This window comes from Cyprinodon tularosa, unplaced genomic scaffold (genome assembly GCF_016077235.1).
Source record: "Cyprinodon tularosa strain WSP-4 unplaced genomic scaffold, ASM1607723v1 ctg772, whole genome shotgun sequence".
Taxonomy (NCBI): Eukaryota; Metazoa; Chordata; class Actinopteri; order Cyprinodontiformes; family Cyprinodontidae; genus Cyprinodon; species Cyprinodon tularosa.
Window position 1 is genome coordinate 149,413 of NW_024039532.1, and position 24,620 is coordinate 174,032.

The window sequence follows — 24,620 nt, forward strand, 5'->3', positions numbered from 1 at the left end:
TACTACAGTGTGTTGAATTTGTGTTAATATGTGTTTAAAGACATTTCAATTAGTGGAAAAAATTGCAGGGGGGAATATAAAAGCAAACAGAATTTCCGAATGATCAGTGATACACATCTACTTTTTTGTGTATGCAAGTTATAGACCCTTGTTTTGATCTTTTCAGGGTTGGTCTTCTCTGGACCAAAAGGCCAAGAGTTTCCATTAACTTTCAACTATTTCTACAACTTGGCAAGACTGGAGGTATCATTACAAAAATGTGTAATTTCTAGAGTGTCTGCTTTGTTTTTATGATCAGAATCTCCTGTGGTCACATTTCAAAGTGACGGTAGATGCTCTCCACATAACCCAGGACCCGCTGCCAGTCAGGTCCCCCAGCTCGCAGCATGTCATCAGCTGTCTGTTGGACAAAAATGCTAAATTTAAACATGAATCAATTCTGCTTTGTGCGCATAATTTAGACATGATTCCTACCAATGTGGGTGAAATCCCCACAGTCTCTCCTGTTTTGAATGCCAAGTTGAGATTCGCTCGCTAAAAAAAGAGGAAAGTTGATAAGATGAACATGAAATATAGCCTGAGTCTGTGCATTATTCAGAGATGCTTTTGGTACCTTGTTCTCAGGACTGAGGCTGCTGTAAGGGAGGTGCGATGGGAGGTAGGTGTGGTAAACAGCGCAGAAAGCAAGACCATCTGCCCAGCTGCTGCTGAAGTTTGTGATGTCGATATTCTGCATGAAAAAGAAAAGTCCGTTTAGTTTAGGGCTGCCACGTAACTCCGAAAATAAGAAACTGCCCAATTAGAAAAAAAACAATGTTGTTTTAAATCAACAGGGCCTACATTTTTTTCCTCTAATTGGGACTTCAATTTAATGGATGAACCCTAATCTGCAGTTTTTACAAAAAATAAATGTGTACTGGTTTGTTAAAATTTAAAACCTTAGTAAGACAGGAATAAATATGTGGTGTTTGGGTTCACTTTTTGGATTTCATCTCTATCTTTTATTATTGTTTTCTGTTGGTAAATTAGGAAGTTAATCATATTTAGTTAATTTCCCTTTGTTTCTTTTATTTTTCATATCATTCTTCAGCCAAATCTCCTCTTTTTATTAAAGAAACTAGCTTTTCTGCAACAGCTGCCATATTCAGTAATAACATAACATGATAAATTTACTTAGTTCTCCTTCTTATTCACTTATTGGCACTGATTATTCGTTGTTATCCAATTTATTTCTCTTTCAAAACAAAATTCACCACCTCCTGCCTGACTCCTGATTGCTGTCGGGTAACTCTGCTGAAACTTACAGTAGAAGCCATTCAAAATTTCCCCACTTTCCTTTATGGGCCCTTGGCTGATCTCCTACATTCCTTTTTAAACATCAATCTTTCTACTAAAATGTTTTTTCTGTCATGATTTGTGGACATAAAGATCTAAAGAGAAGAGTTTTCTCCTGGTCTGGTATACAGGTGCTGGTCATAAAATTAGAATATCATGAAAAAGTAGATTGATTTCAGTAATTCCATTTAAAAAGTGAAACTTGTATATTATATTCATACATTACATACAAACTCATATATTTCAGATGTTTATTTTGTTTAATTTTGATGATTACAAATGACAACAAATGAAAATCTCAAATTCATCATATCAGAAAATTAGAATATTGTGAAAAGGTTCAAAATTGATGGCCCCTGGTGCCACACTCTAATCAGCTAATTAACTCAAACCACCTGCAAAAGCCTTTAAATGGTCTTTCAGTCTAGTTCTATAGGCTACACAATCATGGGGAAGACTGCTGACTTGACAGTTGTCCAAAAGACGACCATCGACACCTTGCACAAGGAGGGCAAGACACAAAAGGTCATCGCTAAAGAGGCTGGCTGTTCACAGAGCTCAGTGTCCAAGCACATTAATAGAGAGGCGAAGGGAAGGAAAAGATGTGGTCGAAAAAAGTGTACAAGCAAGAGAGATAACCGCACCCTGGAGAGGATTGTGAAACAAAACCCCTTCAAAAATGTGGGGGAGATTCACAAAGAGTGGACTGCAGCTGGAGTGAGTGCTTCAAGAACCACCACACACAGACGTATGAAAGACATGGGTTTCTGCTGTCGCATTCCTTGTGTCAAGCCACTCTTGAACCACAGACAGCATCAGAAGCGTCTTGCCTGGGCTAAAGAGAAACAGGACCAAAGTCATGTTCTCTGATGAAAGTAAATTTTGCATTTCCTTTGGAAATCAAGGTCCCAGAGTCTGGAGGAAAAGAAGAGAGGCACTTCATCCACGTTGCTTGAAGTCCAGTGTAAAGTTTCCACAGTCAGTGATGGTTTGGGGTGCCATGTCATCTGCTGGTGTTGGTCCATTGTGTTTTCTGAGGTCCAGGGTCAACGCAGCCACATACCAGGAAGTTTTAGAGCACTTCATGCTTCCTGCAGCTGACCAACTTTTTGGAGATGCAGATTTCATTTTCCAACAGGACTTGGCACCTGCACACAGTGCCAAAGCTACCAGTACCTGGTTGAAGGACCATGGTATCCCTGTTCTTAATTGGCCAGCAAACTCTCCTGACCTTAACCCCATAGAAAATCTATGGGGTATTGTGAAGAAGAAGATGCAATACACCAGACCCAACAATTCAGAAGAGCTAAAAGCCACTATTAGAGCAACCTGGGCTATCATAACACCTGAGCAGTGCCACAGACTGATCGACTCCATGCCACGCCGCATTGCTGCAGTAATACAGGCCAAAGGAGGCCCAACTAAATACTGAGTGCTGTACATGCTCATACTTTTCATGTTCATACTTTTCAGTTGGCCAACATTTCTATAAATCCTTTGTTTTTATTGGTCTTCAGTAATATTCTAATTTTCTGATATGATGAATTTGAGATTTTCATTTGTTGTCATTTGTAATCATCAAAATTAAACAAAATAAACATCTGAAATATATGAGTTTGTATGTAATGTATGAATATAATATACAAGTTTCACTTTTTAAATGGAATTACTGAAATCAATCTACTTTTTCATGATATTCTAATTTTATGACCAGCACCTGTATAGACTCATAGGCCTTTTGTCTAAAAAAAAGATTTAAAAAAATGTCACAGCACCGCCTGTTGAAAATTACTTCTAGTGGCCCTGAATTATGTTTACGGCATTTGAAATCCAGAAAAACACAGAAACTCTTTTAAAATCACCTCGTATCCTTGTGTTCGGCTCTGACACCAACGAAGCAGAGAGTTTCTCTTTGAACCTCCATGGCGACGCAGCAGTAGGTTAAAACCATCCTGGGACCTGACAGCAAGATAAAAAAAAGACTAATGAGCTTGTTTCTTTTTTTCTTATATTGTTTTTGTACAGATTTTGTAAAAAGCAGGAAATTAGGTAAAACAGCCTTTACAGCAGGGGGACGTTTATCGTCCTTATAATGGAGACTTGATTAGACAAATTGGATAAAGCAAACTGAACCAATATTAGCCGGATGTGGCAGTTACATTGGCCTTTAGATCGGAAAGGTAGGTTGATATGTGTACTAACTCACTTGGTGGGAGGCAGTTCAGTAAGGGCTGAGTTGTATTTGTTCAGAGACTCCTCACGTTTTCCTGCAAAGTAAACACATATTTAAAATCTCTCACCATAAAACACCCGACCACTTTTTAATATATTTCCTTTTTTGATAAAATAATTTACCCACATAAATTAAAACTACCGGTACTATATTCATAAATAGATCTTAAAAGCTTTGCACGGTATTATGTTAAAACTGGCAAGTTGGCCAGTATAATATGGAGCCTAGGCGGAAGTTGAACTGAAAACACTGCTCTTCTACATCCACCACGACACAGCCAATCAGCTTTGAACCACACCTCCACAAAAGCCAATCAGCTTCCAAAGCTCATCTTAAAAGGCCTCCGATCCGCACTTGTCTGCTCCTGTGCGCAGTCGGTGGTTGTGCTGTGTAACTTTATTCAGATGACCCTGTTTCAACCCACCTCCAGCCCCTCCTCCACCATCGTAGCCAAAACTTAATCAGAGTTTAATACCTCCCTGACTCTTTCTGCATTCTGCATCTCATTTCAACCAGTCCGGCAGAAGACCGCCATGTTGAGCCTGGTTCTGCCAGAGGTTTCTTCCCAATGGAGAGTTTTTCCTCTCCAATGTCGCTTCATGCTTGCTCATCATGGACAGGTTCTCTCAACCTGTGTTATCCAAACTGGACTTCCATCTTCCAGGTCCCTGAGTGAAGCTCTAGTATCAGCTCATGCAACTCACTGGATCTCCCCATAAAGCTCAGCAGACCGTCTCACTAACCAGCAGTCTATAGACTGACCAACTAAATCTATCTCCACTCTACCACCAGTTTCAGGCCGGGGGGGGAAACAGCCCTGTTCTTTATTCCTCTTCATGCATATCTATCAAAATTCAGCACCATGTTTCCTGCCGAGGTCTGAGCACCAAAGACAAAGTAATTATATCAGTAAATTTCTTCTAATTTTTTTAATGTTTTTTCTCTGTGTGTGAGTTTTTCAGATTTAAATGTTTTTGTTTCAAATACAGGAGACACACTGAAACATTATAATTGATTTGTCCAGAGCTTTTCACCTTTTGCTGTTTTTAAGTGGACTTTATCTACTACCAAAAAGAAAATAAACAGAAAACTTTGCCCTTCCACTGTAAAGTTTCAAAGGCTCATTATGGATTGGTTAGTCAGAGATATTGTATTTTACGTCATATGAAGTGTTGTTGCTAAATGACGATAAGAGAAGGATGATGAGAAGCCACTCAATATTCCTGTCATCAAAACAGGCCAACATTTCAGCAGCTGGCAGATCAAATATGGAAATATCTGATGTTTCTTTTTTTCCCCCAAAATTTCCTTTGTTTTTAACTTTTCGCACAGTATGTTAAAATAACCTTGTCCTTATATAATTCAACACTGAATTTTAACACGATTTTACCCCAATTCAACTAGAAAAATTCAAATAGACATAATCTCCTATTATTGTCTATTTAAAAAGAAATGCATATAGGGAGAGGAAATAAATGTGAAAACATTTAGGCAAAACTAAAATTTAACTAAAAAGTCCAAATTAGCAGATGAGAAAAAAGTTGAAAATCTGTATAGGCAAATGAAGGCCAAGCTGTGCATCTAGTCATAAGATTAACAAAGTGGATTTGACTTTTAATGTAGCTGAATATCTTTTGAATCTTCACTCAAGTTGTACAAACTTGAGTGAAGATTCAAACCAAATAATCTGACAATCAGTTATTTGGTTTCCACATCAGTCTCAGGTTGTAATATCTGAACTAAAAACACCAAAGTCCTTTTTAAAGGAAGTATTTCAGTATAACCAAAAAGTCTTACCAATACATGCTGTTGATATTTTAATATCTTGGGGCTATTTTTAGAGCCAATATTGCTTTTTTATACCTCCATTTAGATGATAAAAATGATCAAATGTTAACAAATGTTGAAACAAGACTGAGTTTAAAAAGGCAAACAAATGGAGAGAGCAGCAATGCATGTCCCTCACATAAACTCAAGGAGTGGCTGCTGAATGCATTTATGAATCAGTCAGCTCATGCACTTATCAGTCGATACTGATTCGAGACAAAAACACAAATATTGACCAAATATCTCTTTTGCTATCTGTATTGATCTACCTCTAGCTGAAACATGAAAAAAAAATCAAGGGTTATGGATACATTTCTAAAAGCACAAATTTTTTTACGATAAAAAAACAAACATTTTAAATATTACAGTAGATAAAACCAAAATCCCCCATCCCCCTATCTACAATCAGCATGTGCAGAAATTTCACAGAACGTCTGACCTGCATCCTTTGGCAACTTGGTGTCTTGCCACTCTGAACTTTTTCTTCCTCTTAGTTGCCCCAAGTTCTAGAAAAATAAGGTTACTGTAACTGACAGCATGGATAGAATTTAACTGTTAATTAAACAATATAATTGAAGTAGCTTTTCTGAATAAACAGGGTCTCACCTTGTTTGTTGACCCCACTGTTGAAGGAAGGTTAGTTTGGGATGCATCGTTTCGTATGGGATCAGTGTCAGAAGAAGCGGGCAATCTAGAAAGGCTTCTGAAACATAACAGGACATAACAACCAACTGTTTTTATACTCTGCTTCAGCTTTGAGTTATTTTCCTGAGGCTGTCCTCATATGGCCAGATTAGAGTCTGGAGGTACTGTAAATTCACAACAGCGTTCCAGGACTCTGTAATTGGTACTCATCTTTGTGTGCAAAAAAATAAATAAATTGGATGCAGAAACTTTACTTAAAAACTTAAAAAATCACATCAACTACAAAAAATACATATATTTAATTTGCATTTTTAACAGATCAAAGGGCTGGATGATTTCTCTCACCTTGACCTCTCTGAAGTTCTCACCCTTTGGGATTCATTGGGCTGGACATCTGCTCTGTCCTCATTGGTCACATTTTTCAGGGAATGTCTGGTAAAACCTTTGAAGTCCACTTTTGAATTATTCTCAAAAACATTCTTAGTTACTTGATTCTGACTCTTACTTTCCGTCCTTTCGCCTCCAAGCTTGTACAATCCCCTTAACCTGCCCCTATTTGTGCTCTCCTTGCTTTCAGACATAATAATTTCTGCATTGGACCCCTTTAGCTCCTCTCGAACATGGACATCAGTTTTATATTGAGCGTCAGTAAAGGTTGCCAATTTTTGCCTGGTTTCTTTGAGCTCTCCTTGTAGGGTGAGAAGCTGATTTTCAGCCTCCTTCTGTCTCTGCTGAGCTGCAGCCAGCTCCATCTCGATTTCCTTGTGGGCCGTTCGTAATGCTGTGAGCTCTTCTTCTGCCTCGGCTTTTAGGCGGTCAGCCACCGACACGGCCACCTGAAAGTCTGCCTGGAACTGCTGCCATTCATCACGCTCTGTCTGGAGGTAAACAGGAGATATCTGCCATTTAGAAAATGTCAGATGCTTTTATCTAAAGCAAATGATAAATTAGAATGTGACAATACAGTTAAAATCGAACCAATAATATTTGTTTGATTTGGTCTGACCTTCAATTTCACTAACATCTTTTATCTTTGGGGAAAGGAGTCATACTTTTTATTCAGAGCTTATTGTCACTCAGGGGGTTTATTTGTCTCTGTGTCTTTATTGCAGTCTTTTTCTTTAGCGGACAGTAACAGCAGGGGTTTGAAAGCCCTGACATACCTTTGTAAAGATCGTACAATTTTGTTTACTTTGGTAGCATCTCTTTCACAGCATTATGTATTGTTAAAATTGTGCACTGAGAAAACCTGGAGGTTTATATCAAAAGTGTACTCTAAAAGTGTTTCTTTTTTTCTGCATTTCAAAACAAAAAAACGCAGAAGTTACCAGAACTTCCACCTACTGAAATAACCAGAAACTTTAAAGGTTTAAGTAACAGCCACACGTTCAATAATGTTAAATATTACAACAAGCCTGCTTTTCTGAACTGACTTACTGTAATTATTGTGTATCCATCCAGCCATCCATTTTCTAACATGCTTAGTACCAAGTGGGATCGCGAGGGGTGCTGGTGCCTATCTCCAGCTGTCTACGGGCGAGAGGCGGGGTCCACCCTGGACAGGTCGGCAGTCCATTACAGGGTAACACAGAGACAAACAGGACAAACAACCACTCACGCACACACATACACATAAGGGGACTTTAGAGAAGCCAATTAACCTAAAAGTCATTTTTTCGGACTGTAGGAGGAAGCCGGAGTACCCGTAGAGAAGCAACGCATGCTCAGGAAGAACAAGGCAGCAGTGTCACCGACTACAATACTGAGCAGCCAATTATTGCGTATTGTGTAATAATCCCCCCCCCCCCCCAGTTTAAGAAAATAAAAATAAAAATAGTTTTTCAGCCAGAAAAGTGTGTATTGCTGCCATTTTGTTACACGTTCGCTGGCCCTACCGTGTTTGTCTGTTGTTAACGCCTATGACCTGCAATGCAATGCAAGCATGGATGCTGGAAATACATCCGAAGTGCAAAATAATCTAGAAATACAGTAGCAGCCATTCAAATGGCCCTTCCCAGTCAAACGGCAGCTGAATGGCAGCCCACTTCCCTCCAAACGTCCAGCCACTGCAGTGACCCCTTCTTGCTTATTTTTACTCTGACTCCATCCTTTCACTGAATTACAGAGTCTGACCAGGAGATGATGTTTCTCTTTAGATCTTAATGTCCACAAATCATGACAGAAAGAATATTTTGGTAAAAATATTGATGTTTAAAAAGACCAGCGAAAGTAGGGACATTTTGAATGGCTACTACTGTACAGTAAGTAAAAATGTCTTAGATTAACTGTAGTTCCCCTAATTTGAGTAGGTAAATAAGATGGTTTGCCAATAGAGTATTTTTACTATAAAATAAATAGATAATATGCACTTCAAATAAGACAATGTTAGCATAACCTTAGCATAATACAAAAAGTATTGGTGAAAAGTTGATGTTCTGTGCTTCTGAAAGTGTCTGGACTTAAACTGACCTATAGAACCAATTAAAAATCAGCGGGGTCCGAATAAAGAAAATCAACAATCAGTAAAGGTCCAGAGACATTTTTAATCATAATGGGTTACTTTAAACAGCATTTAACACTGAAATAAAATGCAGGTGTTTATGCATCTATGTTATACACTGAATTTTTAAATTAAAAAAGGACATTTTAAATTTTAAAATCTAAATTGATTTTGAAGTAGAGAAAAACAATCTTTCACCCCAGCAACCATACCAAGTTGATTTTTCAGCAGCTAATTAACATCTCTAATGCTGCAATAACACATTAACTCGTTCCACGAGTACCGGCTGAGTTGAAAAGGTGGCAGAACAGGAGCAAGGAGATGAGAGAGGAAAATAAATTAAGCCTTCCATCAATCCTCATGAGCAATGTGAGATATTTTGGAAATAAGCTAGAAGAACTCCAAGCACTAGCAAGAATCTGTTAGGATTCCAGTTTGTTTGGGTTGTTTTTATGTTTTCCTTTTCCATCACTAGATGGTCCTCGTTTGGACCTCCTCGCACACCTGCGGCACGTTGGTTCATCACCAGAGGAGTATTTGAGCAATGGGCTGTCACTACCTCGACTCCACAAACTGGATCCAAGGAATAACCAAGAGTCCCCTAAAAGTGAGTCCATCTCCTGTAAATTACAAGCCTCAGTCGTTTTTCCTACGGTCCATGAACTGATCATTGTGATCTCCCCTTCAGAGTTTCCGGTTCCGGTTCACCAGTCTGCTGAGGTCAGACAGTAGTACCCAGCTGTATATCTCTCAGTCTGTGTTTTTGCAAAACCTGTTAAGTTTTACCCTTGGCTTCTGAGTGTGTTTCTGCATGTGGGTCAGATCCTTAAAGCTCATCATGACAGAACAGAATATTAGCAAAGCAACACCATTGGTTTTACTGAAATGTGGTACAGGATCATATCTCGGACTCCAATATCTCTCTGCCAGGCTTTTTGATCATATGAGCAGCCAGAGATTTAAAGAAGACTGGAAGGTTGGTCGGCAGGGCTAGTGAACAACAGATGGCATCATTCAGGACGTGTTACTGTGAAAATGTCACTGCAGCCAAGATACAGTACTGAATGGTCGGCAGATGTTTTTTGGCCATGCTATTTGCGTTTACCAGTTTTCTGTTACTAACTGTTTACATTCAACCTTCTGCTGTTGCCAACACTGCATGTGAGGTAATCAGTTTTGTTGTTACAAGCTTTTTGTAGCAATAACTGGTGTTTTTTAACATGCCTCACTCTCTGCTACACTGCCAATATTCCAGCAATTTGTCAGCTGCTGTACTGGAGAAAACAACATTTTGGACTTGTTTTATGCAGACATTAAGGATTCATATATCTCAAAAGTTAGACCTCCTCTCAGGAAATCAGATCAAAATTTAGAGTTGTACAATTTTTATAGTTGGATCCAAAATGCAGAAAGGTAGACTTAGTAGTTTTCCTATAGCTTTATTTTGTTGATGGTAGCAGAAGGGTTAATCCAAAAGAAAAACTGAACACAGGAACAAAAATAAAGAAAGATGGTAGGTGAGAATGACCAGGTAAAAAACTAGACTATAGGAAGCAGATTTGATAAACAAGAACACTAATTAGCAACAGGAGAACATAAGCTAAAGATAACAGAAAGAATAACTATGAAAAACTATACCAAACTATAAATACATACCACAAATTTTGAAAATAGATCACTGAAAGAAACAGCAAGGAAGAAATACAAAAATGATATACATTTAACACAGAATTAAATAAATAAAAGTGTAACTAAAAACCCAAAATAAAAACTAAACAAAAGATGGTCACAGAAAGCTAAAGAAACCCTGCAAGGTTGTTTTTGAGGCTGCAGACTGGGATGTACTGTGCAATTGTGTGTCAGCCACATGGAGAGGACATTAATATATTGATTGAGTGTTACACTCACTACGTAAACTTCTGTGTAGTTAACACCATCCTTACTAGAACAGTGAAATGTTTCCCTAACAATAAAGCATGGATCACAAGTAATCTGAACCAACTGCTCAAAAAGGAAAAAAAAACAGGCCTTTAAGAAGGGTAGAGGGAATAAATTAAGAATATACAGTAGTAACTTAAGGGTCGAAATGAGAGGAAGCAAGGAAACATACAGGAAGAGGCTGGAAGGCAAACTTAAAAAAAAACAATATCAGTGATGCGTGATCAGACATGGAGAAGATCACGGGCCTCAAGCAGAAGGATGATTAGATAGATGGATGTCTGTACAAAATCAATGAACTGAATAAATTCTTCAACCGCTTCAGTTAGAGGGTGTGTGTAGGGAAGTGGCAGCTCAGTGGTTAGGGCATACAGTTTGGAATCCTGAGGTCCTGAGTTTGAGCCCCACTCCCACAGACTGCCACTCTGGGTCCCTGAGTAAAGACACTTAAACCCCACAGTGCTCCCCGAGGGCAGCACAAAGGAAGTCCACTGCTACCCAAGGGGATGGGTTAAATGCAGAGAGTCCATTTCATTACTCTGTACTTGTGACAGTGTAACGACAATAAAAAGCTGAGAAACAAAAATAACAGCAACATTGATATTCTGCCCTCCTCTGCCATTGACTCCGCTGCTTTTATGAGTTTGTTGTGAGCCAAATCATCCATCCACCTTTCACATGTCTGTCTCTAAAAGTCAAATGAAGAGCTAACTGGAGAGTGAATCGTGATAAGACATTAAGTCCTGCTGATGTTAGCACCAGAGTCCTGGAGGCCTGTGCAGAGCAGCTCTGTGGGATTCTACAGCTACATCTTCAACCTTAGCCTGACCAAAGAGACAATTCAGATGATGTGACCTCTTGCATTGTTACAATACAAAGAAGACTCAGCCATCAGTCCTCAGTGACTAAAAACCTGTTCCCCTGACATCACACATCATGAAGGTCCTAGAGACACTTCTGTTGGTTCAATTCAAACAAACAAGCAGCTATAAGGAACCCCCTGCAGTTTGCTTGTTGGAGCTAAAGATGCCATCATACACCTGCTTCAACAGACTCACCATAATTTAGACAAGACAGAAAGCACTGTTGGGATTCTGTTCTTTGATTTTTTTTCCAGAGCATTTAAGACCATTCAGCCTGACTTACTTTGTGGGAAACTTTCGAAGACTCTGATCAAGGCCTCAACAATCACTTGGATTAAAGACTACCAGAGAAACAGACCACAGTCTGTTAGACCGAAGGGTCAACTGTCTAATCAAGTAGTCAGCAGCACAGAAGAACCACAAGGAACAGTCCTCTCACTTTTCCTTTTTACTCTGTTCACCTCTGACTTCCACTACCAGACTGAGTCCTGTCATCCTCTCATCTACAGATGACACGTTCCATACTATTAGAAGATGTGGGGGTGGTGAAGAAGTATAAATACCTTGGTGTTCACCTGGACAACAAACTAGACTTCAGACACCACTGTGTGGCCATCCACAAGAACGGACTGAGCAGGCTGGACTTTCTAAGGAGGCTTGGGTCCTTCAGGGTTTTAGCAAGATGGTGCATACCTTCTATAAGTTTGTAGTGGAGACTGATCTCGTCTTCCATTGTCTGCTGGGGTAACAGCATCAGAGCGAACAACCTAAAAAGGCTGGCTATGTTACACTGGAACCTCTGGAGATTATTGCACAAAGAATAATTCTTCATAAAGTGAAGTAAATCATGGAGAACAGTGAGCATCCTCTTCAGAAGTTTTTTAAACAACAGAGTGAGAGGCTTTTCCAGATGCGGACATAGACCAATACAGAAGATCCTTCCTCACAGCTCAATGAAAAGAAAAAAAAAACCTATGAATTACTGCAACATTAAAATTTCCTTTGGGATTAATAAAGTATTTAAGAATTTTGAATTGATCTGAAATTGTGCAGGGCATTGAATAAACACTGTCATGTTAATTTATTGTTTAACCACATGCCCTCATTTTATTTCAAATAATTCCCTAAATAAGAATCCAAAAGTATCATGTTGGATAGGTTTTTGAAGACGTAAACATAGACTAGGGTCAAATTGACTTCAAATGTAATAGGAGTGCTAAGAATTAAACTTAGTTTTAACATTTTAAACATGGTTATTTCTAAAAGCCACAAAAATGCTAAACAAAGTTAGCATTTGAATAATTTCTGTTAGAAATGTTTTGATTTCTTCCAGTGTTCATTTTTCCACAAAGGCTCAACCATGTTGCTTTAATAAATGTAGGTAACAGTTCTGCTTTTTGTTAGTAGGATTACTCACAGCGTAAAAACCTAAAAGCAATGGCTTGAAGAAATCAAAGCCAAAAAAATGTCCATACTTAAACAATTCACAAATAAACAGTTAAAGCTAAAATGAAGCCTTCTGCATACTAAAAATTGCCCTAGCAAATATCAAAGACTGTTTATTATTTGTAGATTGGGGGAAATATAGGGAAAATTGGTGCAAATTTGAACATGAGTGGGGAAAAAAAGGAAGGGGGGGTCTGCTACATGCAAAAACATGTGCGAATTACCACTAATTTCATGGTTTACATCGTAAATCTGGTAAAAAAACAACAACAACAAAATAATTAAAATTAGCAGATAATAAATGATAAAATATTTAAACATCTATAATTTTGCAGAAACTCTCCTGGAAAAGTTATAATGAAAAAAAAAATATCAGCAACTTCTTATCTTAAATTCTGCCTAACATTTACGATTTTAAAAAGGATGATTTTTTTTAGATTGAAACCTATTTCCTGCAGTACATAAAGTAGGACTTACATGTGAATCATTTGTCCTGGAGACATATTTAGAAGAAATTAGGTTGCGAAAATGAGCAATCAAAAATCCATTTGGCCCACACAAGTAAAATCAAAACTAAACAGCAAGCCTCAGCAAGCTGAAGGGAGCTGAGCAACAACAGGCATTACTTAATGGGTCACAAGTTTTTTTTTTTTTTTTTTTTACTCCATTGTTAGATTGTGAAACTATGTCTTCACTCCTTGGGCTGTAATCCCAAAACTTTCTTTCATATTTTAAGATGCAAGCCACACAGTTTCTGAGTACCATTTTCATGAAACTGACCTTGCTTCACATCTTGAAGGATAAAAGAAAAAGGGTTTTTATATGTCTGAGGCTAGCATACTGAAATAATAAAAGAGGAAAACATCAAACAAACAGGATCAAACGAGGAAATCTGAACTAGCAGAGCAAAGACGTAAATGATAACAGAGTATTGTGAAATTCAAGACAATGAGCACTATAAGAAGAGACTGTGTGTGTGTGTGTGTGTGTGTGTGTGTGTGTGTGTGTGTGTGTGTACTTGTTCATGTTACCTATTTAGGACAGTTTTTTGTATATTTAATAAACCACTGAGGACCAACAGGCCTTATGGGGACTGAAGGCTGCTGTTCCTAATGTGCTAGACCCCCATGTTTCACCTTAGAGCATAAGCTTAGAGGTAGGATTTGAATTAACTTTAGGGTAAGGTTGGGGTTAGGAACATAGTGATAATAGTTAGGGTTAGTTGAAATGTCAGGGTTAGACATAAATGCATAAACTAAAAATAAATGTAAGTAAATGTGAATGTGTGTGTGTTCGGGGGGGGGAGGGTTAAATCTAATTTAAGTTTAAAGCAGAGCTACATGAGACAGAGAACTGGGACTGAGGAGCAGAGCAGTCAGGAAGGTTTGGGATTTGATGAAGAATGGATGGAGATTTAAGAAGGAGGGGAAGTCTGAGCCAACATGTTCCCTCATCTGACCGGTGACTCCAGACCGCAGCTGGCCTCGATTACACTGGATGCATGCACACACACACCCACACACACATAATATCATATTCCTTTCCCCTCTCCCACACATGCACCCCCATTTATGTTCCAACTCAACATCAAACCTCAGTGTTAGCTTTACTCCGACTGACAACATGAAATGAACAGAAATATTCTGTTTGAAGCTGAGCAAGTTCTATGTTAAGGACAGCCATCCCCATGCTATTTCTGAAAGATCTTGTCTATGCACAGTATTTGTTATCTATGTGGATGAACCAATTAGAGCATGTCTGTTTAAGGAAACAGGAAAGGGTGCTCCTCAGTTCATAAGATAACAGCACGGATTTCCAAACAAACTGACTCAGCCCAAGAGGGCCTAACCTTGTGTCCACCCCCCCAAGACCAGATGCAGTGTCCAACCTTGACAGTCCAGGCACAGTTGAACCACTGACAGAAACTGGGAAAGCTCCAGCTCACTTGGAAATGTTGTCCTCTGAGATTGCTCCACCCATCTATCCGTTGTTCACCTCCACACCCAGTTTTTGGAATACGTACTTTAGGGAAATGTCCCAACAGCTAAACAGCTCTTTTCTACAGTTTTCTCCTTTTTCAAAGCCTGTTAGATGAATTAAGAAACTATTTTGATTTATTAAGAAATTGTTAATTAAGACATTTTTTAAACAATCTAAAAAGAAACGCAAGTTATAGTTTCTTGTTTTTAAAACTGACCCTAAAAGAGCTGTAATTACAAGGAAATGTGATTCTCCAAAGCATTGGTATACTGCAATAAATCTAAAAAACTGTACTTTTTCTTCCACTTTACAATTACACACTATTTAGTGTTTGTCTTCCCATTACATCCTAAAAATATATACCCAAATGTTAGTCATTACAACATTCAAAATGCACTCAACTGTATTTCACTACAGTCCAAGCTGCCCAATGCATCATAAACAGTTGATTTCCACAAGTGAAACAATCTGGGGAAGCCTTCAAGCTGAATGTTTTGGAGCCCACAGCTGCAATCACCATGAACTAACACTGCAAAAAAAGAGCAGCACAAAAAAAAAAAAAAATCCTGGTTGTTGAACAGACTTCTTTCAACATGTGACCTGCCTACATGACCTCCTTCCTCCACGTAGAGGGGCCCTTTTTAAGCCTTGTTTGCAGGAGCAGTGTAGCGAGCAGAGAAAAGAGAACCAGCAGATCATTCTAAAAAATCTCCAGCAGCGTTCACCTGGAACTGATTCTGAAGCCTAGCTTTGAGAGGGACTGGTGGGAACACAAATCTAACCAGCCACCCACGCAGCAAAGCACATACATGCATTTGTCCGACAATGAATGGCCCGATTTCATTTTTGCTAGTTAAGGCAATTGAAACTCTTGAACCCAGACAGATGGGGCGCTGCAAAGGGATCAATGGGAAAACATTTTGCGTCTGGGAGAGACAGACTATGATAGGAAAATTTTTGAAAGGGGAAAAGAGAAACTATACAGTGCGACGGATTGCCTTTGTGTCAATGAATCGATGCAATCAACTAGTTTTCCTTAGATAGAAAACTTTGAAACAATTTGACTGTATGACCTGGTGAACTGTAAAGTGCCTTGAGATGACATGTGTTGTGAATTGGCACTATATAAATAAACTGAATTAAATATAGAAGAGTGCTGCTTTCAAAATGTTAAAGGAGGAGTAATGGGGTCTTAAAGTGAAATGAAAAAAGGTTAAGCAATGGGGTCAGATCGGCTAAAGACAAATTCAAAGTTGAGTTGAGATAAAAAAGATTAATGAAGGAGGAGAGAAGGTGAGACAATATAGAAGTAAGAGGAGGAACTGGAGGATCAGTTAGAAGGGAACCCTGCTGCTAAAGCCTTAATAAAAACATACACTCTTGCTCTATTTATTAATGCACTTCCAGCCAATTACCAGAAATACAAAACACAAGATTTCCCATCCAAGGATCTTTTTCATATATTACTTAAATACGGTACCACAAATATGAGTGATAATAAATTTGTATTGTATGTGCTAAAAGAATTACATAATACATAATTCCCTTTCTTTTTAGAAATGAAAATCAGGGGAAAAGATGTGAGCTGCATTTGAACTATAATCGGAATCAGATTCCACTTTGATGACCAAGTTTGTGTGCACAATGAATTGGACTTTGTTTTTTGTTTTCCTTGTTCATGCAATTCAACAGCTCAGACAACACCTATGGTATATAGAAAGAAGATAATAGCAGCAGCATCTTTTCTTTCTTTAATAAATAAAAAGAAACGGAGAGCAGGTTGTAAAAGCAATTACAAGAAAGCTTGGGTTTAAAAAACTGATCACATCAGTGAGATTTGAAGTACAGAAAAGTCAGCTTTTAATTTACAAATGAAGGAAGAAGAGAACAGGAGGAACTGAATGCAGATGAGGGAGGTGGACCGTAGGTCATCTCCATCTGTCGTAATCTGAGGCAGACATAGAGCAAACTGAGAGCATCTGGCTCCAAAGCTCATAAGGGAGGGTCAGGAATTGGAATAAGTGAGTGACAGGAAATTACCACAGAACATCACCATCCTCATGAAAAGACAGAGAGCTTTAGAAATATGACTCTGGAATTCTTAAAGGAATTTAATTTTGTTCTCATTGTACTCAGGCTGTTCATGTTGGGCTTAGTTTGAACATAGAGAGAATTTAGTAGAAAACGTGACTATGAAAATGAGACTTCTAGGCTTCTACATCAAAGAGGGGAAAATTGTCAACATATCTTGCAAAAGATGATTTCAGATTATTTCTTTCTCTCTCAGGCCTCTGAGGAGAAGCATAGGACAGGAAAAGCTTTAATTAACAAATCTGTGGTTTCCAGCAGGCAAAGTAGGTCTCATTCCAAAGTTCCTTTGTGGTATGAGAGCAAGGAGGTGACAGACTGTGTGTCGGCGCTAACTCACAGCTAAAGGGTCATAACCACCAGCCTGTCTTCTCAGTGGCTTCCTGTTTACTTGAGAAAGGTAATTTATCAATTGTCTGGGGAAAAAAAGATTACAATTAGATTGATATTTTTAGGCCCCCAAATTTCGGATCCAAGAAATATCAATCTAACTAAACAATATCTACAGAATGAACTGAAAGTCAGAAAACATGTAAGCTTTATTAATGTTGCAAGACAGCTTTGTGGGAATAGGTCAATATTATGCTTAGAACTAGAGTTGGGTGGTGTGGAGATTGTTTCGTAACTAATCCGTCATTAGTCATTTCATATTAAAAATGACAAATTACATATTCTTTCAAAAAGTAGCTTTGATTTCTATAGTTATGCACATATAGGCTTAGATTTCTGAAGGACATAGGGACTACTTTTCATCATTCTGTTTTATTCTTTCTCTATTCTCCCATTATACGGTATTTGTTAATTCAACCTTTTGTCAGAAATCCAGTTTGTGTGGTCTGTTGTATGTGTTTGTCTCCCTCCACCACCAGGTGACGCCCTGTCCTTGTTGGTCCTCCCTGCACACCTGCGTCTCGTTGAATCAATATCTGGAGGAGTAATCTGGCCAGTTCCTGATTGGCTGTGACACCATCCTGGACAGAAATATCAGCTGTGCTGCTGCCATCAACACCTTTGTTTATAGATATTGGAGCTTGGCCTGTTTTTAAGTGTAATCCTGTTTTCTTACTATAAATAATGGTATGTGCTCTCTTTCATTATTTGAAGAGGGAGCTCATCTGCATGGGTGCATCTTTCTTGGATGGGGGCCACCTGTGGAGCCAAGTAACAGTTATCTGTTGTAGCCCTGCTTCGTTTTGTATGCCTGCGTCTATCTCCTTGAACTTAGCCTCCATAGATTTCTGCTCACACTGCACCTGGTTCGGATGTAGGTTTCTTCCTGTTAAAAGAAAGTTTTCCCCTCCACTGTCACTACACGCTTGCTTGGTTTGAGGGACTGCTGTCGAGCACAGCACACAAGAAAATCTATGCAGCGCATGAAATAAAATCAAACTATAAATCAATTAGTCCAATAATTTTCTTTCTGTATCACTAAATCCATGCATCATTTGTTTTAAATGTAAACCAACAAAGAAAATATGAAAAACAACTCTTGCTCCCCCACCCCATGCAATCTTTTTACATAATGTGGAAAAAAAGAGAAGAGTTCTTGCTTGCTTCATTAAATATAATAATAACTGAAAAAAATAGGGAATACCTTTATCTTTATATTATTTAGTATGGGCTCTATTTACATCTCAGCCAGCTGGATACACTATAAGAATGCAGCATAAAGCTCAGTCACTTCTTTTTTTTTTTTGCTAAATTCAAGTAGCCTATATGATAAAGAGACAAGGGTCAAGTCAGCATATCCTCAGACATGATGGCAGCAGCACTTAGATTTGGGGAGCTAAAGGAAATCTCACAGCTTGTGGATATTTGTGCTTCACTTTAAACATCCAGTGCTGATTATGATGATTTAGTTCAATAAACCATGGAAAAACAGCACAGAGAAATCTACTAGTGGCATATTTGGAAAACTATTGGAAAAGTAAAAAGATGTTAAAAATAAAAACTATTTAAGTCAGATTTGTTTATTTATAGCAGCATTTTATAAGAGTTTTTATTCATAGATAGATAGATAGATAGATAGATAGATAGATAGATAGATAGATAGATAGATAGATAGATAGATAGATAGATAGATAGATAGATAGATAGATAGATAGATAGATAGATAGACAGATAGACAGATAGATAGACAGACAGACAGACAGACAGACAGACAGACAGACAGACAGACAGACAGATAGATAGAGGGACGGATGGACGGACAAATGGATAATGGGAAAGCACAGAGACAAATTACCCAGGATTAATTCTACCTGGACAATACATATCCTTGGACTTTAAATCCATGGGCTTTTAGTTAAAAGGGGGCTACTATGCTCCTGTCTATAACTCAATTCAAAATGTATCTACTGAAAAAAATGTTAGCTTGCCTGCTGTAGATGGAACTATAATCTTTGAATAACAGATGTATCTGTCAGTGAAGCCCTAAAATGACTATTCAGTCTCCAAATATACTGTAAGTTCAGTTATCATAAAGCCCAAAACTAATACGTATAGCCATTGCTTACCTGAAACGTAGTCTTTAAACGTTTCACTTCAGTAAGTAGTTGCTTAAGAATCTCTGGGGGAGGTGAAAACAAATGTTATTAGTCATGAGCTGAAAATCAAGAAAAGAAAACGTTTCAGAGAAAAACCCCTGCTGCTCAGAACAACCTTGTAACATGACTTCTTCAAAAACAGGATAAAGGATTCTACTACAGAATAAGACAATTCTTGCCTGTTGTGTTTGCTGTCCCATCCTGTCTGTGTGTGACACCCAGTGTTGTCATAAATTCCTCCAATAGGTCAGCTACTTCCTTGCTCTGTCTGTCTCTGTCTTCATTACCTGGCAGCAGAGACTCATTTAGGCCATTGTCTCTCTCTTTTTTGCTCTGCTCCACACAGCTGGTGGCAGGAGGCACACTGCACACAGACGAGGGGCTCTTAATAGGACTGACAGCTACACTCTTCACTTGGGAGCCTGAAGTCCTGGATGTACTGGTCAGTAGTCCCCCGTTTCTCCCTGATGATGCTTGGCCTTTGCCTGTCTCCTTGAGGGCTGGGCTTATTACAGGACTGATTGCAGAGCTGTTTGAACTGACTGGTGGGGGAGGTCTCCAGTCAGGAGGGGGGATGAGGGTCCTTGGAGAGCATGGCTGGGATTTCCTGCAAGTAGAGGTGATGGTTGCAGCCGGTGCTGGCGATAAAGTAGAGGATGTGCGAGGTGGAAGTTGAGGAATAGTGCTCTGTGGAGATGAAGGAGGAGTGTGGAAACTGTACAAAGGTGCACCTAAGAAGAAAACATGCAAATGTACAATTACACTTTCAATGTTCTGTATTTTACCGATTATTTCCAAAGTTTACGGCAAAACTAAAGATCTTCACAAAGCGTAAAGGTTGGTTTATGCTTGACATGTCTACCATGTGGAAATGCAACTTGCATCCTCTTAAACACAAGTTCTTATCACTGTTTGCATCGGTCTTAACTATTGTATTTCGTCCATAGTACATCATATTTTTGCACACACTTGGGTTCACTGATCGACAAGCAAAAATTATGAGAAAGTGTGTTCCAATATCAAGTCTGTTTCTTCTAACCTTTAACATCATGTGTGGTGAAATATTGAACGCTGACATCCTGTGAACACAATTTCCACAGTGAAACATGGTGGTGGCCATTTCATGTAATCCACTGGACTTCGTTTCCATTTTAGAAGACGTTTTGCTTTCCATCCAGGAAGCTTTTTCAATTCAAAATGTCAGAAAAAGCGTTGAGTTCAAGGCTCTTACACAGTAGGCCTACAAAGCATTTAGAAAACATGCAAATTGAAATGGACAAACTTCCCTGGAATAAAGCTTCCTGGATGGGAAGCAAAACGTCTTCAATCTTGAAAACAAAGTAGCTTGTTTTTGTTTATTTTTTTGGGAGTGAACTGGATGACTGAGAATCTTCACCAGCAAGTGTTTTAATACGTGAAAACCTTTTGAAACTCAGGCCCTATGTGTGCTTAATAAACTGCACATCCCACTGAACACAACATGGCCGTGCAAGCATGATGCTGTAGGGATGTGATTCTTTAGTAGGCAAAGCAAATCTGGCCAGAAAAGTATGGAAGGAGTTCAGACATAACTTCAACTAAAAACCTAAACAATCAGCTATTGAGTCTGATTGAGCTTGAACTGTAAAAAACAATGGGAAAGGTTTAGCACAAACAACATTGAAGCTCTAATTGCAACAAAAGGTAAAGTATTTTCTCAAATGTATTAAACACTAATCACCAGTTAGTTGAACAACAAACAATAAACACATTGAAAACCATAAAAATATTCATTCTGCTTCTTGACATGGTGATTAGCAACATGACAAAATGTAAAGTATGCTCCAAAGGGAATTAATAATTTTGCAAGACAAGTATTTCCCAACAGTGAACATCAAAGATTCTGCAAGCAGCTGCAGGACACAGCAAAAAACAATAAAAACAACTGAATTGTGGCCACAGTAAGAAATAAATATATCTTTAGTCATCTATAGTCCTTCGTGTTGACAATGAAAACATTATTTAGAGTGGTGACTCTCACAAAAAAGCCAGGCTATTATCCTGAAGTTGAAAGCTGCATCACTCATTTCCCACATTAAATAACACAGGGGCAACATTTTGAGTATTAAGACATGGTTGCAGCATTAGGCTTTCTATAAATTATAAGGTTTGATACAAAAGCACACATTATTTCCACTCTTTGGCTAAGCAATAATTACACTTTTACAAACACTATAAAAACGGGAGAACAGCATATTCTTTCTTTCCCATGTTTGGGCAAAAGCAACTCTACTAGCAAAGTGATTGGTTTTTTTCCTGAAGTGATGTAAGAGTTGCATTTTAACATTAGTAAAGTTATGCACCTCCTGCTTCAAGGCCAAACTCACTCAAGGAGAATGACAGGATTGTCTGATAAAGATGAAACGCCACACTTTTTTTTTATCTTTCCTTCCAACCCTCTCCCAAAAATGTGCATGGGTGGTGAAGTGGCTGGATGGAGCAATAAACTGAGATGGATTTGAAAAAAGTTCAAGTGTGTATGTGAACGTGTGTTTCAGACAGCATTAGGCCTCCTATGATTAATCCACTGCCCTTGCATTGAGCAGGGGATTTCTGCTGAGTCATCACAGCTGGCTTGACGGGCCCAGGACGAATAACATAGGGACACAAGGAGAATGACCACTCACTGAGCAATGGACAGGAACGCTGCCAAGATTCCTCCAGTCCCACACATTCAGCTGCACCCTTGCTTTTCCCTTTGTTGCCTTCAGTTTCACAATCCCATCCAAGACACCCACTCTTTAAGTGGAATTTGTTGCTTGCTCTCCTCTTGTCCTTTCCCATAATCGACTATGTTTATTTTTCTAATGACTTATTAGTCATAAATCTAATTTCTTATTACAAAAGAATGAATATGATCAAATACGACACAAGTCGATTGAAATAGATGACGTAGGTGTTTTGATTGAGCATTTACCCCTTCCAAACAAACAAGACAAAAAGATGAATAATAAAATACACATCTATCTTCATTTCAGCTGTGAATGCATCCTAAAACACTTTGGGAAATTTAAATTTCAAAGGGAAAAACTAAGGTTTTATTTCCTTGTGCTTTAAAATATTTCTGATATTTTTATATCTATTTATTTTGCTTTAAAACTGAATCATGTTGGTTTTCAGTTCATAATATATTTGATAATTAACAAGAAGCTAATGCTTCTTTTGGATTACAAAAATAAAGGTACGGTAAGTTTGGCCCCATGTGAGCCCCTCATTTAGTCGCCATGGGGTCAAACTTACCTTTATTTTTTGTAATCTAAAAGAAGCATCTTTTGGATTACAAAAATGAAGGTAAGTTTGCCCCCATGGAACCCCTGATTTAGCCCCCAATGGGCCAAACTTCCCTTTCTTTTTGTATTCCAAAAGATGCTTCTTTTGGATTACAAAAATTAAGGTAAGTTTGGCCCCATGGAGCCCCTCATTTAGCCCCTATGGGACCAAACTTACCTATTATTTTTTGTAATCCAAAATAATCATCTTTTGGATAAAAAAATAAAAGGTAAGTGTGGCCCCATGGAGCCCCTCATTTAGCCCCCATGGGGTCAAACTTACCTTTATTTTTTGTAATCTAAAAGAAGCATCTTTTGGATTACAAAAATGAAGGTAAGTTTGCCCCCATGGAACCCCTGATTTAGCCCCCAATGGGCCAAACTTCCCTTTCTTTTTGTATTCCAAAAGATGCTTCTTTTGGATTACAAAAATTAAGGTAAGTTTGGCCCCATGGAGCCCCTCATTTAGCCCCTATGGGACCAAACTTACCTATTATTTTCTGCAATCCAAAATAATCATCTTTTGGATAAAAAAAATAAAGGTAAGCTTGGCCCCATGGAGCCCCTTGTTTAGCCCCAATGGGGTCAAACTTACCTTTATTTTTTGTAATCTAAAAGAAGCATCTTTTGGATTACAAAAATGAAGGTAAGTTTGCCCCCATGGAACCCCTGATTTAGCCACCATTGGGCCAAACTTACCTTTATTTTTGTATTTCAAAAGATGCTTCTTTTGGATTACAAATATTAAGGTAAGTTTGGCCCCATGGAGCCCCTCGTTTAGCCCCCATGGTGCCAAACTTACCTTTCTTTTTTGTAATCCAAAAGAAGCATCTTTTGGATTTCAAAAAATAAAGTTAAGTTTGGCCCCATGGGGGCTAAATGAGGGGCTCCACCAGGATCCTGATTACAGTATACAAGAACCAGCCCTGCTAATATCTGCTTTAGTTTGTCTGCTGACCTACCTGTGTTTCCATGGTTATCCTTTGTGGTAAAGTTGCCCATCTTGCTCACTGGGCCCTAGATGCGGCCCTGCTGGTACTTGTTGCACTTAGATCAGACCAGTGAGGAGGTAACCTGCACATATCCAGTAATTTATTAGATGAGGTTATGCAGAAGCAAACAGTCAATATGTGTGTTTGTACAATGTTGATAATGGACATGCTGAGAAAATAACCATGCTGACATTAGGAGGCTAAATGACAGTAATTACATTAATGAAATCCTGACCTGAACTGAACCTAGACGGTCTAGTCTGGTCTAGCCTGGTGCAATCAAAGCAGAAAACAAAATCAGCAAATATAATATTTTCAAGTTTTGGCAAAGGAAATAGAATAATATGCAAAAAATAAAATAAAAAGAACACAAACAAAGCCATTACGCGTTAAAATAGCTGTCCGAGCTTTTTACAACTTGTAACGCGTTATCCACCAAAGCGCAAAAGAGTGTAAAGAAAAAAAGTAACTAACTTTTCTTCCTCCGCCTCGGAGCTCAGTAAAATATTACAGGGTAACTGGATGCAAACCTTTAAAAGTGAATAAATAAATCCTAAATGTTTGGATCCGCCTGATGAACCGTCCTCCTGCTAGTTCTCAAACAGACGCGCTTCCTCTTCTGGTTTCCTCACTGGGGAGGCGATGACAGCCGCGTTTATCCAAGCGATCAAACTGAACAACAAGCAACGCTTCCCTCATCTAAGCAAAATCCATCAGAGGAAACCCTGAAAAATCCATTTATATCCATAGATATAAAGTAAAAAGATCTGTGCGCTGAAGTAGCCAAAGAAGCTGCGGCGTCTATCCACTGGAGGGCACAGTTAGTTGGTGGGGGGGGGGGGGGGGGGGGGGGGAATCCTCAGAAAAAGTTTTGAACCGCCCTCATTTAGCTTTAGACCCCAGGATGAGGCAGATGACC

The 24,620-nt window shown here is 38.7% G+C and overlaps 1 protein-coding gene across 1 annotated transcript; it reads right to left on the reverse strand.

Annotated features, from left to right (window-relative positions):
* Positions 1-294: 294 nt before the first annotated feature.
* Positions 295-23,961, reverse strand: LOC119773629 (cytospin-A-like). Its single transcript, XM_038270690.1, has 11 exons — positions 23,937-23,961; positions 23,672-23,783; positions 19,581-20,132; positions 19,372-19,424; positions 6,386-6,918; positions 6,002-6,098; positions 5,835-5,901; positions 3,542-3,602; positions 3,198-3,294; positions 614-730; positions 295-534 (listed from the first exon to the last, which is right to left on the reverse strand). The coding sequence occupies exons 2-11, from the start codon at positions 23,709-23,711 to the stop codon at positions 295-297; spliced, it is 1,857 nt and encodes a 618-aa protein (XP_038126618.1). The 5' UTR covers positions 23,712-23,783; positions 23,937-23,961.
* Positions 23,962-24,620: the final 659 nt, after the last annotated feature.